This window comes from Schistosoma mansoni, chromosome 2, assembly GCF_000237925.1.
Source record: "Schistosoma mansoni strain Puerto Rico chromosome 2, complete genome".
Taxonomy (NCBI): domain Eukaryota; kingdom Metazoa; phylum Platyhelminthes; class Trematoda; order Strigeidida; family Schistosomatidae; genus Schistosoma; species Schistosoma mansoni.
The window spans coordinates 5,622,144-5,637,060 of NC_031496.1; the positions used below are offsets into that span (position 1 = coordinate 5,622,144).

A 14,917-nucleotide genomic window follows, 5' to 3' on the forward strand; every position below is an offset into this window, starting at 1 on the left:
TTCTGTACGGAATGCCTATTCACTTTTGCTAAGCGTTAAGTATTTTTTAGACGCTTCCCAAGACGTATATCTACCTATCTATCCAAATAATAATGTGTTTGTCTGTAATCATGTGACATACTTTCAGTTTTTTTATTTGTGTATTTATGTATTTATTTTATTCTTTCTTCCTTGTGTTATACCACATTACCCCACTTCACCCGATTCCACTACTGTTTTATTGTAAGGAGGAACTATCGTATTGTCTTTAATAATCATAAAAAAAACATGAATCTATATGTCATTGTCTTTCCTATTACATATTACACATAAATCTCTGTAGCTAAGGAAGAAGCAGAAAAACTAACTCACAGTTCAGTCAGTAATATATTATTTTTTCTTATTTTATCCCTATTAAAGGAGTTATTAGTAAATTATCGCCTTGTTTTTATTAATGCTTTCCTTTGTTTTCTTTGCGTACTTTTTTATTTCATTCGTGGTTGTGTTTCTTCATAAACGAAAGGCAAGACTTTTCCTTATGTACTGTACTGACACATAATGCTCTGTTATATTCACAAATGGTACATACTTATTTATTCATTCGTTTGTTGACTTTCCTCAACTTGTATGGATTCAGTGTTCTTTATGTTTTAGACTATTTATGCTTTATTTCTTAATTTTCTTAAATATGATTGGTACTAAATTTTCACTGGATGTTGCTTCATTTAATGGAAACTTTCAGTCTGGCTTTGAAACCGAAAAAACTATTTTTACATATGTGTGAAGTAAATGTATGTACATTTTTCGAATTGAGTGATTTTAACATAGTAGCCAAATAGAATATAGTTTTTATGATCAAAGCATGTTTTTCAAGCATATTATTGGGATTGGGTTTACATGAAAACATTAGAGGTATGGTATTATGTACGTTCATTCCGCTTATTCTGTATACCAAGTTGAAAAAAAAACCCATTTACATTCAAAATCACTAAATTAATGGAAATGATCTGACCCCGTAGAACTCCTACACTGAGTCATTTGGTAATGTCTATGGCTTGTTATTAACAAAATCACCTATAAAAAGCAGTCCCGAATCATCTGAAAAATTCATTCAACTATAAAATTCCATACAGTCGACAAGTAAATCCATAAACCTACTCGCTTAAAACAAGTAGACTATCCTGAATGACACGATTTGTAACATCTTTTTAAATCAATTTTTCAGTCGTGAAAACTTGAATTCTTTCGAGATCACGGATCGATCTAATTTGGGTAACCATTGGAAACCTGGTAGCACTGGACAGTTGTTTCCTGCCGGTACAGAACTCTTTAGCTGTAGTATCCATGGCCTTGCCACCTGATACTAAGTTTGGGATCTTCGCTCTCCCACACGAATACCTAACCACTAACCCAATGGTGTACATGTTTAGCTCTTAACAATCTGTGATACTAAACGACAATCTCTTATCTCCAATCGGTACATTCCTCACACTCGATGCAGCTGATCTCCACTAGCCACGGCTTCTCAATAGAGCCTCGGAAATTACTTATTGAAGCTAGTCACTAGTAAATGCATTATGATTACGAGTATGAGATGAATTTTCACGGTCACAAAGTGAACTCACATTGTAGATTTACCATTTATATGAATTAACCTATAAGTTAACTTTCCGGGCCACCGTTTATTTCGCCGAATCTGTCCGTGAAACATAACCAATACTCTCGTTTCTACGCTGCGCTACTTTTTTGCATATACCGTATTCAGTAATAAAATAACAGGAACATTGTGTTTCTGAATACTTTCGGAATTAATTTGCTTACTTAAAATCCTTTTGTGTTAATATTTTTAACTTAACGCTATCTTTGCTCTCAATGTTTCATTCATTTTTCTTATTCAATAGTTGATTGGTTTAAATAAAATATCTTTAACAAGCTCACAAAGTGATAAAGCATGTATGTGACAGTAGACTTATCACAGTAATTTTCGTAGTAGTTTTCTGGTGTTCTCAGTTTTCTTTATTTTCTGTACTTCAAGAAACCTGTAAAAACCATGTAACGGCCTTTTACCACAATCTTAGTAATTTAGCATAACATCTCAGTCTTCTTTCTGAGAAAATACTTGCTATCAACTACTGTTTCACATTATTAAAATCTCCGTGATCAACATTTCATCGAAGCAATTAATGAAACACATCTTTGAAGAATTTGTATTTTTTTAATCTGTTCTTATACAGTTACGTCTCTTATTCTATCAACTCGACGTGTCTGTAAAGTGTACTACCTTTGGTGATACTTTTTCGAGATATTATTCGATTTAAACGCATGCTGTAAGACTTATGACTTTTAACTGTTAATTGTCGTACAGTGCAAAAACGATAGTGGATTTATTCCACACCACTGAGAAAATCACAACTAAATAAGATCAAGAAATGGCATATCAAGATACTCATCATCACCACTGGAATTTTAATTGTTATGAATTCAGTTATACAATCACTGAAAACCACTAAGCACAGAACAACTTTTCAAGCTAATATAAAACTGTTAGGTAGTCACTTCATTACCTCTCCAAGGTTTGGACCTGGAGCGAAGAAAGCATAACCGCTGGGTTGACATACAATAGCTCACATTCCTAACTTCGATTAATTTTTGATATTGCCGGTTACCATTGGCGATTAGAATTTGCTTAATGTAATATTGTAATTCTTGTGCATTATTTTATTCTTAACAAATTTTTAACGATGAATCACATAATTTTCTTTTAGACAAGCTCAACGAAGCATCTTATGCTATAAGCAGCAGTTTTACTTCTCCAGGTTACTGTAATTGAGTAAACTAATATGGATTGAAAGGATCTGCTACTTGGTTCCTTGGATAATTAGTGAGGTTTGAATATATAAACTTATCTTAATTCAGTAAACTGGGTTATTTAACAACTTTATCACTGGATAGATTCATACATCAGTTGGATTAATAGTACTGGAAAGACTAAATATTCTACTTTTTAGAAAGCATGATTATCGCGGTGGGATCTGGTCTAATCCTTAATGACCGATAATAAGTCGACTTCAAATTTTGTGCAACTTTCCGTAAAAATGAAACCTTTTAAGCCAAATACTAAATTTTCGTCTTCAAGCAAAAATTGCTTTTTATTTGCTTTATATCCTTGTACAGTTATCATACACAACGAATGTAAAGTACAAAATCCCATTCAGTCTTATCTAACAGTAAAGTTGAAAGGGCGTGTTCATCTCTATTAAAGATTTCAGCCGCAGTATATTGGTTTCCCACCTTGCTGAATATTCTAGTGGATAGTTTTAGTCCAGTCAACAGTAGATGAGTAAAAATTCTAATAGATTTCTGTTATTGACGTTTCAGAAACTGATAGTTTCAGTATTAATCGACATCTGATCAAATAAAGAGAGCCAACATTCTGTAGAAACACCAAATCCTACTGTGGTGTATCATACAGATATAAGTAGTATGTAACACAAATCAGAACTGCAATGCCTCGCAGCAGAAGATTGAAAAGATTCAATTGAAGAGAACAGAAAAGGAAACAGAAAGCAATTGTAACAACAGCATCATTGGAAGAATCACGAACTTCGTAAAAGACAACCGAAAGCCGATGTGTAAATAATGTATTTAATGTATGGGTTTTATAATTTGGTTTCGCCCACTTGAGTTCTCATTCACTTTACTATGTGTACACTGTGTAATTTATTTAAATCAGATAAGTGTATATTTTCTTGTGTATTTCATCATCTCAAAAAAATACTGTTTGATCTAATAATCAAACACATTTACGCCATACGGATTCCAGTTACGGAGTATGGTAAAGTGAATGATGGCAGGCCTCATCTTCTTTGAAGACAGCAGCTGAAAAATTACTGAACATCCAAGAGCACTAAATGCTGATTATACCCATTTTTAGAAGTGCTTACTGTTGCGTACTCACAAAATCATACAAAGTGGATTCAAATAAACCATAATAACGATTAATTTATCACTACTCTCAAACTTTATGTGATTCATAATAACGAAAAACCTTGTTCTAATGATGTCATAAAGCTTCACCTGAATTTCTACTGAATTTTGGATGAATTTTAGTTATCACAGCTTTCGCTTTATGGTTGCAACTGTTTTTAACATCGAGTATATAACAAAAGGTTCTTTAAAGGCTTTTATTTATGCCGGCCAAAATATTTTGTATAAACACTTTCTATGCTACGAAAAAACTGAAATTTTTTTAAGAAGGAGCTTGATGATAGTGTTATTCCGATTTTCGTAAAGGCTGTTAATGTAAGGATATGAAAGTGTACAGTGTATAAATATCCATAAACTCTTTAATTTGTCATTTATACTCACTGTGGTGTGGACTACTTGTACTCGTAGATATAAGCAGTATTTAGCAAAAATCGGAAGTAGACTTTTTACCGACAGAAGAGGAGGAGAAACAGAGAGCAGTCAAAATAACAACTGGAATGAAATAACGATGGAGTTTTTAAGGGACAACCCAGGGAAGGTAGGCAAATAGTGTATTTATTGTATGATTTTCATATTTTATAAATGCAGTGTGATTTTGCATGTTAAAATATGCTGGTATATCCCAATTAAGCATTTATTCACCACATTACTCCGTTAAGCTGTAGATAATGAGAAGAACAGGTTTCTATCAAACATACCAAGTGATCGTAGAAAATGTTTTAAGATCAAAGCAATTCAACGAAGTAAAACATTAAGAAACACTAGTTGAGAAGAGACATACTTCATGTCAATTAGTTGCTCTTAAGTGCTCCATATTAATGCATAAGTACTACGTTTATGAATGAAATCAATGGCAAATGAATGGAGGTTGGTGAATACAATGATGTATCCTTATATTTTCTTTAAAGGAGTTAGAAAATCAAAGAATGTAAAATTGGATCTAAAGATAAGGTTACTTGATCGCAATGACTCGTTACGCAGTAATAAGAACTAGGCAATTCATGTTTGTATTGGTCGTTTAAATCTTCCCATTGACATTTAGGACTACAATTAATCAGCCTCTTATCGGCATGTGTGTATTCTACGCAGATTGCCTCGATGCTGCCCTAAATATAAGCATTATAAGCAGAGATGGATAGTGGTGAGTCCCATTATAGGACGAAACGCGCATCTTGCATTCCACTGCTAGCTACCATCCATCTCTGCTTATAGGAATTAGGTAATTTCGTTATTAGGCATATGAATATGAATTTTCCGTGTTATTCGTAAATTTACTGTGTTATTGATAAATCAAGTGCAAAGACAATCAGAATTTCGAGACAGATTACTTAAAAAGAAGTGACAAAACCAGTATTGTGGACTGGTCGAAGTTAAACGTTAACGACATTGGATCCCGGCTCAAAGGTCTAAAATTTGAAAGTTAGCGCGAAACTGAAGGTTTCGGGTTCGAGTCCCGCATGCGGCATTGTGGATGCACATTGACGAGGAGTCCCATAATAGGACAAAAAGACCTTCCGCATTTTAAATGGTGGTTCAACATTCATCGGTCCATGATTACAATGAAATTCAGCAATCTCCACAACCCCATACCAAGAAATACTGTAATCATGAGTAAATGACCATTCATGCTATTCGGAAACGGCCCTATTTAGTTTCAGACACTGACGTGTTAGAGTCATGATTTACTTATAGGCGTAATTCTTAGCCGTATTCACCTGTTATCCTGTATCTCCCGTCAATTTCTATTTTATCTTACGCAATGATTATATTTATTAACTACTTCTGCAATATATACTTTAATATACATTTCTGAAAGACCCACCTTAAAGATACTACAAAGATGAGCTTGTGGGAATGTTCTTCTCTGTTGTTGACGAGGCAGGTGAACTTTGGAGACTTTAATGTATGTTCTGAGTATCGGGGATGAAGATCGGACTCGTATATTGCTACAAATGAAAAATATTTCCAAGGAGTTCAGAAAAATATCTTCTAAATTTTGCCAACGAAGTTTTTGGCATCACATTACTTTATTAAGTAAACGGAATAATATTTCAATCGTAGATAAAATCAAATATTTTTTTTAGAAACTGCAGAGACATTGAGAAAAATTCTGTTTTAATGTAAAAGCCGAAAACTGCGCTTGGAGCATTTATAAGGTTTACTAAACTCATCCCGTGAAAAAAACCTTGGTAAAAACGCTAATCAGAAGAATCGTCAAAACCGTTTGAACTCTAACCAGGGAGTCGAAGAAATGTCATAAAGGGGAGTTATGACGCATCATGATAAAAGTAGAGATTCTTTGGCAGTCAGTAAGTGAACTTTCTTCCTGAAAACTAGAGCAACAACTAATATAAGTACATAGAACATCCGGACAATTTTGAGCGTTTCAATGATATTCTATCACCAATGATGTCAGAAACGACGATAAATACAAATTTATTGAGGCTCCAGTTCATCCTAGAGAAATAGCGAAAGAAACATCTGACCATCTTAACTAAGTCGCAGTCACCTCACTTTCACCGTACCACACTACAGAAAACCAGATCGATCATATGTGCATCGATAACAGGTTTAGAAGGTTCATAGAAGACGTAAGAACAAAGTAAGGAGCTGAGGTAGATTTATATAACCATCCGATGATGGCCGAACTAGAACTTAGGTTAAATAAGCTATAGACAACTGGATAAACAGCATTACAAAAGTTTGATACAAGCTTCCTTTGAGATAGTAAAGAACTCAGCGAATTAAAGATAGCTCTCAGGAGTGAGCTTCAGGTCTTACAAGATCCAGTAGAAGAAAAAAACACTATAAGGAACAATTGGAAAGAGATTAAAGAGGCAATAACTTCAACAAACCAAGTGCTGGGATATAGAAACACCAGTAGTAGAATCGTTCAAATAAGACATATAGGTAGATGAAGAGATGCCCCCATGTTCTCTTCGTAAAGCTTTGAGAGTAAGAAGTACAGATTGAAAAGAGGGATACTTTGTCAAGGGACTAAAGAAACGGGAAATTATTAAGCTAGAGAACCAGAGGCATCACACCACTATTAGTATCAGACGGAGTTTTCAAGTGTTGCTGAACTGAACGGAAGGTTCAGAAGACCCCCAACTTCGAGACCAAAAGGTTGACTTTCGCAAGGATCGATCATTTACCTACCGATTTGCGGTATTATGGATTATTGCTGAGCAATCAACTGAACAGAACTCATCGCTATACATCGACGTCTTCAATTATGCCAATGCATTCGACAGCATAAATAGAACTTTATAGAATCTTCTTTGACACTATGAAGTACGTGAGATCATCATTATACGAAATTTTTACGAGGGACTAAACTGCAAAGTCGATGGAAGTTTTATCTTAAGGTAAGAATGAATATAATTGTAATAATCGATTGCTTAACTAAGTTATACATCAAGTAAAGCATGTACATTATAGGCGAAGGATTGCATTTATCGAATCGAATATTGATATCACGAACTATAAAATGCCGGCTGAACTTTAAAATGCTTATTGGTGAAGAAAGTTTAATTCTGTTGTGTCTTGAATCGGGACTGGTTTATCAAGGCTGCGACTTGAAACTAAGTGCTTATTATTATTGCTGGTGCGGTTGTTTGCTAAACTGTGAAATACTGCCAATGACTGCGATGGAACGAGACTACTTTGTCAACCCAGGGAAGGAAATAAGACTGTAGAAACGGACTGATTTTTTCCACCAACCACTAATTAAACAACTTTTGGAATAATGAATATAATTACACATCATTTTCAATGTTTGGTCAACTAATAACTTTGAGCTAGTATATAGTCACAATAATCTACTCTTTATAGAATTTGCAAAATCAATAGACTGACTTAATTCAGAAATACTATACACCACTGAATTCTGTCTTGGCTTTATTCCTAACAGATTCATCCACTAATATCATTTCATTATGAAAATTTGCTACATAAAAATTGTGCAAAACTAGTGTTCTGTCCGAATGAGGAATAAATGAACGGTAACTGCTAGGATTTATTTCTAGACTAGTATTACATATATTCCTATTGGATAACTATTAAGTAACTATATTATATGTATATTTAAATTCCTCTTATTATAAGCTTCCATTTGACGCATTGACTACTATTATACGATTTACTATTCTCAAGTTATTCCCGATCTATTAGTTACAGTATCTCCCAATCACAGTCACTTTTGGGCTTGATCTTGTATAATTGTTATTCTTTATCTTATGGCATGATGTGTTCTGGTTTCCTTGCATATAAACCAAGCAAGTCTGAAATATATGATCCATACAATGGAAACTCATATTAGTGTTCTGGACTCAACAGTAAGTACTAGGAAAGAAGGACCAATCAGGACTCAGAGTTGACTCTAGGCTGCTCGTACTGGTTTGTGCGTCATTGGTCTGGTCATATAATTCGGTGTTCTAATTAGCGAATAAATTATGTGATAAGAAACAAGGGCACAATTCATGACAAAGTTCAGACAATTACTCCGAATCATATTGTTTACTCTTATTTAACCGCAGCTATAAACATGAAATACTGCATTTTTAAGGATTGTCTTATATACTTATCTTCAAAAAGAAAATTTATTACTGATCAAATAAAAGTAGCAGCGGAACCAACAAAACGGTAAATATAGCATATGAATGAGAAAATACTAAATAAATAACCTGAAAAAACCCAACAAGCTGTATGGAATAGCGCTTGTGTGTGAATAAAATGCATGTACAATTACAACTGTCAATGTAACCTAATGTTAAAATAGATGGTTCCCGTGGATTTTACAAAATATTTATACACATGTCAATTTTTATTGAAATTACACATATAAATATATAACACTGATCTAATTTCATTATGAAAGACTGATAAGAATAACAATAATTATAAGGTAAATTAGCAATGACAAGAAGGAATAAAAAGGAACCTGTTGCGTGTGAGAGGGAGAATAACTAGACTAACAGAACGTTCGAAGACTAGGTTCTGTGCTGAGGATCAATTAATTGATACTCGAATATTTAGATAAATAGGCTAAAGAATGGATATCCAGAAAAAGAACATCTTTAGAGATGACGAATATATCAACAAAATTACTTTAAATGACGAATTTTTATTCGGTATACAGTTCATGATAATTGTTCTCGCAAATGAATACTTTTGAAATTATCCTTTAGTATTCCAAGCCAGTCTCATATGTTACGTATGCCCAACCATCGCCTACCTGGACGATCGATGTTGTCTATTGTAGGAATATATTGAAAAGCTAGGGGCGGAAAAACTGAGATGCGGCACAAGTCCATGAATTCACTGACAACTGGACTTAACCACGCCAATAGATGTAGACTGAGTTAGTCTTACGTTGTAGCTGACTGACTGATGTAGAATAACTAGTAAAGTTTCGCGTGATTATCGCATGGTTTATAATCGTTCGCAATGGTGGAGGTACCTTCACACCTTGTCTTCCTCTAAAACTCAAGTCCCGAAAATCTCCTTATACCTTTTCTTCTCATTTCTGTATCTAAACTTTTTCAACTACTACTAATACTGATACTACTTCCAGTACTCTGGGATATGTCTTGAAATGTTGTGTCTCTGTGTCAATGTAGTATAACGACTTGAAACAGTACACATGTGTCAGATTCTACGCTGTTTTTTATGTTGAGAACCTGAAAAATATGTACATCAATTCAAGCTTCCATAGATCATTAGAAGAGAGAGGTGAAATTTCCAAGACAAATCCCCAGAGTAGTCGAAGTAGTAACAGTATTAGTGGTAACATGAAAGAGTATGCATAGTAGATATGATTTGAAAATAAAATATTAGTGCAAATGAGGTAACCACCGGAAAAAAATTGTTTGAAATCGTACTTTATGATCCTTGATTGAGAAATCCCACACACTAATGAAGAAGAATGATGAATAACCATCGAAGCTAATCAGTTGGTTCTGTTAGTCAGTAGATATCGTGCTAATGAGCACAAACCACATTAATCATATATGGATAGCCCATAAGTCCGAACCAACTAATTTGCGTCGTTTCCTTGTCCGTAAAGGTACTGACCATGAAGTTCAAACGTATATTAAATTGTAGGCTCACTGTTTCTAGTCTAACACATACCAAGGATAAAATTGAACTAATGAATTATTTTCCCTTGTCTAAAATTGTTTATCATGTACTTACAGTTACAGTTTGCTTCGTTACAATTACGGGAAAATAGCGAAAATACAATAAAATAGAATAAATCATATACAACTTAAAACAATTACCTCTTCTGTAGGTGTATGGACTGCCTAAGGCCGCATGAATTAAAGCACGAGGCCCTTGTGGACTACTTTGAAGATTACATGCTCTGTCCGAATCGGTATTAGTTGACGAATAGGAGTCAATACCATGATGACCAACGGAAACAAAATAATGGGTTCCCATAGTTTCATTGAGAGGGGTTTAACAAAGGATAATGCCTATCTATCAGTGGTAGCTTTAAAGGAGTTTGGACAAAACAGTGTAATTGTGATTCTTTTTCTGTAGTCATATTTTCAGATGATATCAGATACTGATTTAACGTTTGGCAATGTTGATTAGGTACATTACAGTCATGCTGTTGTGAAAAACTTCCTCCCCCCGATCATCAATATGTCTGAAGGAAAGGAAGCTTTCTGTTGTCAATTCCTAGCAATGTTCTGTTGATCACAGTCTACATGAGATATCAAACCTACATGATCTGATAACTGTGACTGTGCATCAGCATTGACCGATATTATACCTAGACACTACTGTAGGGTCGGTGAAATGTCACTGAATATCGAACAGATCATCGATCCCTGTCAAGGTCAAGGATAGTCAACGCGCATCAATCAATAAAATATACTCCATGGACTGGCCCACGCGGCAGTGGTTGTTCTTTCACTTCTGTACTTTCGTGGTTGTACCTTAACTAATATATTCTTGTAATAACGTCCTTTGTGTTGTACAGTCTCCATAGCGTCCATGATCCTTTGATGCGTCGATGGTTCAATCCACGTAAGGGCTGGTCGCTAGGTGTGACTTCAGCGTTAGTTGGTTCGTCACCATTCTCGTCTAACTATAGTAGGCCCCCAATCATTTGACATAGATCATCAACGTAGATGATCTTACAATACTATCTAGAATAACTATAAATATTATTTGTCGCAGTTCTTGGATGACTAAAAATATCCAAAAAAATTCCACCATTTCTAAACGCAAGTCTATAATTTGAATATTGATTACTATAACGATGACAGCAACATATCAAAACTCCAATACCCAATATAAGAATAACAAACGTACTGATAGCTATAGCAATAGACTCCGACATACCAAGTGACAATAAACCTGATAACCAGCTATTAACATCGCTCAAACCACTATTAGTAAATAGTGGACTGTTTGAATCTTTCATATCTTTATGTGGGATAGAAAAAAACGTGAAAAAGATTTTTTCAACAAATAAATTGACAATGATTAACAGGAAACCAAATGATTACATAATGGACGCAATTTCACTGTTCAACTACCTTATAGTTTGACTGTTGTCGTAGAAACCCCCCCCCCAAACATTGTATTGTCTTGTCAGTGGTTTAAAAGCTCGATTCACACGACATGAACTACTATATTACCTTATTTTGAACACATTCAAACGGCGGTAAACCATATGCAACTTAAAACCTGGCACATATGTACATCGATTCAATTCAGATGACAGTAGCTCACACAGATGAATTTCATCATTAAACGTGAAGGACTGGTTGTTAGTTATGTCGTTGTATGGATATTTCTTGTTAATTCTTTTAACAGTTGAATCGGAACAGATTCAACAATATTATTTTTACAGATAATGATAAACCATCAACTTACACCAAATATAAAAGCGATTTTCCAAGATGAGAAGAATATTAATGTCTAAATATTGTAATGTGTACTATGTACAAAAACTCCTCCTGTATCTCTTTTAGAGTTACTGCCGGTCCCAAGCCCGGGTAAAGGAGGAGGGTTGGGTATGGGGTTAGCGACCCCATCCCGTAGAAAACTAACTCGCTAAAAAAACGCTAACCAGAAAAAATAATTCAAACCATTTAAACTCTGCCCTGGGAGTTGAAGGAATAATTATGACGCCTCATGATGAAGGCCGATATTCTTTGGAAATCATGAGGCCAATGCACCTTCTAACAACCAGAGCCACACTCTTTATAGGTACATGGAACGTCCGGACAATGTGGGACACGGGGAAGACAAATCAAATAGCAACAGAAGCACGAAATGCACTTGTAGGATGGGCATCTCATGGATTCGGAATTGTCAAAGCATCATTCAAAACAAAGGAGGGGATCACGATGAACGTTATCCAATGTTATGCACCCACCAATCATAGCAACGACGACGACAAAGATCAGTTCTACTCGAGGCTGCAATCAATTATAGCGAAGTGTTCAAGAAAGGACCTCACCATCCGGATGGGAGATCTAAATGCTAAAGTCGGAGTGGACAACACAGGATATGAAAATATAATTGGATAACATAGATTAGGAGAGAGAAATGAAAATGGGGAGAGGTTTGTAAATCTATGTGCAATCAACAAATTAGTTATAGGTGGCACAATATTCCCACACAAACGCATGCACAAAGCTACATGGATCTCACCGGACCACACCACAGAGAACCAGATAGACCATATTTGTATCAACAAAAAATTCCGAAGGACAATAGAAGATGTGAGAACCAGGAGAGGAGCTAACATAGTTTCAGATCACCACGTGGTTGTGGCCAAGAACAGACTGAAGCCAGAGAAACACTGAACAACTAACTGGGGGAACAGCATTACAAAGGTTCAACACAGCCTTCCCTCAAGATACCGACAGGTCCAACGAATTCCAAGCTCCACAGGATCTACTGAAAGAACAAGAAACTACGATGGAGGACAACTGGAAAGGGATAAAAGAAGCACTAACTTCAATGTGTCGGGAAGTTCTGGGTCCTAAGAGGCTATATCATAGGGAATGGATCTCTATGGGAATCCTGGACATGATTGAAGAAAGGAAGAACAAAAAGACAGCGATTAGTAACAGTCGAACAAGAGCAGAAGAAGTCAGGGCGCAAGCAGACTACGCAGAAGCAAACAAGGAAGTAAAGAAAAGCATTATAGCTTACAAGCAGTAATACATGGGGAAACTAGCAACGGTGGCGGAAAAGGCTGCAAGAAAAAGGAATATGAGACAGTTATGCTATAGAAAGGAGACTTGAGCAAATGTGAGAATTACAGAGGCATCAATTTAGTGTCAGTACCAGGAAAAGTTTTATACAGAGTGTTGCTGAACCGGATGAAAGACGCAGTAGACGCCCAACTTCAGATCAACAGGTGAGAATCCGTAAGGATCGGTCGTGCACAGACCAAACTGTGACACTACGGATCATTGTTGAACGATCATTCGAATGGAACTCATCATTATACATCAACATCATTGACCATGATAGGGCGTTTGACAGTGTGGACCGGAGAATATTGTGTAAGCGTCTTCGACACTACGAAGTTCCTCAGAAGATTGTCAACATTGTCCATTATTACTCTGGGACAGCTGGAAACACTCACGTACCTGGGAAGCATCGTTGATAAACAAGGAGGATACGATGCAGGTGTAAAGGCGAGGATTGGCAAAGCAAGGACAGCATTTTTACAATTGAAGAACATATGGAACTTAAAACAACTGTCAACTAACTTCTACGCAAAACATTCAACATTCACTGACCGGATACTATCAGCAATAGCGTTTTATGTGAGAGGACAAACCAGCTTCCAGCTGAAAAGGAAATTAGGAAAAGGCGTTGTAAGTGGATCGAACATACATTACGGAAATCATCAAACTGCATCACGAGACAAGCCCTAACTTGGAATGCTGAAGGGAAGCTGAAAAGAGGAAGTCCAAAGAACACATTACGCTGGGAAGTAGAAGCAGATATGAAAAGGATGAATGACACAACTGGAAAGAATTGGAAAAGATTGCCCAGGACAGAGTTGGATGGAGAATGGTGGTGGGAGGCCTATGTTCCTCCACGAGGGGCAACAGGCGTAAGGAAGTAAGTAACTATGTACAAAGCTATCAAGTAGTGATATGAACTGTATACATTATTAGTTTCTTTCCTAGATAACAGGGACTGATTAGTAGAACAGTGAAGTTATGTTCAAGTACTTTTCTTGTTTGCGAGTTAAAAAAACACCTTATTGTGTAAACAGCTATAGCGTTCTTATAGGCTAGCGAGTGACTGATTGTTACGTCCAATTATGAGTTTTTGCCCGTTCCAACTATTGAAGTACTGGCCGTCGATATTCGCAAATCGCGAACCCAAGTAGGCAAGAGATCCAAAACTCCAAATTAGATACCAAGTTCATTCGCAATTCACAAATAATCGACCAAAGTCGTTCTAACAACAATAATTATAACAATTATAAAACAAACCTTCAATTTTGTAGGTTCCCGGAGCAAAAACTCTCAAATAATAATAATAATAATAATAATAATAATAATAATTTACTTCTCAAATAACAGATTGTCACATGAGGCATGCCGGTTTACAGGCAAGATCAAATTGTTAAAGAAGTTACAATTTTCACTGTTGAAAATTATTCATCCGGGCTGATATTTCATAAGATATGCATGTAAATGGATTTATAAGGAACATTTCTACATCACACTCGGCGCACTTTATGGAGGTAAGCGTTGCATGCATACAAGCTGATGGTGGAGAATAGATACATGTGAAGTTGGGGGCTTTTAGAAGTTTCGAACTTATATCCCTCCAGAATATAGGAAGCATTAATAACGGTGTATGTCGAAGTCACCCGTGCACATTCTGCTTTTGGGTGGTAGAATATGCAGGAGGCTGAAAAAGGTGTAAGAAAAGAAGAAGGACGAAAAGCAGAGCA

The 14,917-nt window shown here is 35.7% G+C and overlaps 2 protein-coding genes across 2 annotated transcripts in view; both read left to right on the forward strand.

The window, feature by feature from the left end:
• Nucleotides 1-2,809, forward strand: part of Smp_134300 (putative beta-hexosaminidase B) — a gene marked incomplete at both ends in the record, with an annotated part of 39,510 nt that extends 36,701 nt beyond the window's left edge. The window contains one exon of the mRNA XM_018795449.1: nt 2,745-2,809. Coding sequence (XP_018649761.1) covers nt 2,745-2,809 — 65 coding nt within the window. The remainder of the gene's footprint in view (nt 1-2,744) is intronic.
• A 7,142-nt stretch (nt 2,810-9,951) lies between these two features.
• Nucleotides 9,952-10,071, forward strand: Smp_134310 (putative brg-1 associated factor; the record flags this gene model as incomplete). Its single annotated transcript, XM_018795450.1, has 1 exon — nt 9,952-10,071. One exon carries the CDS (start codon nt 9,952-9,954, stop codon nt 10,069-10,071), a length of 120 nt encoding a protein of 39 aa, XP_018649762.1.
• Nucleotides 10,072-14,917: the final 4,846 nt, after the last annotated feature.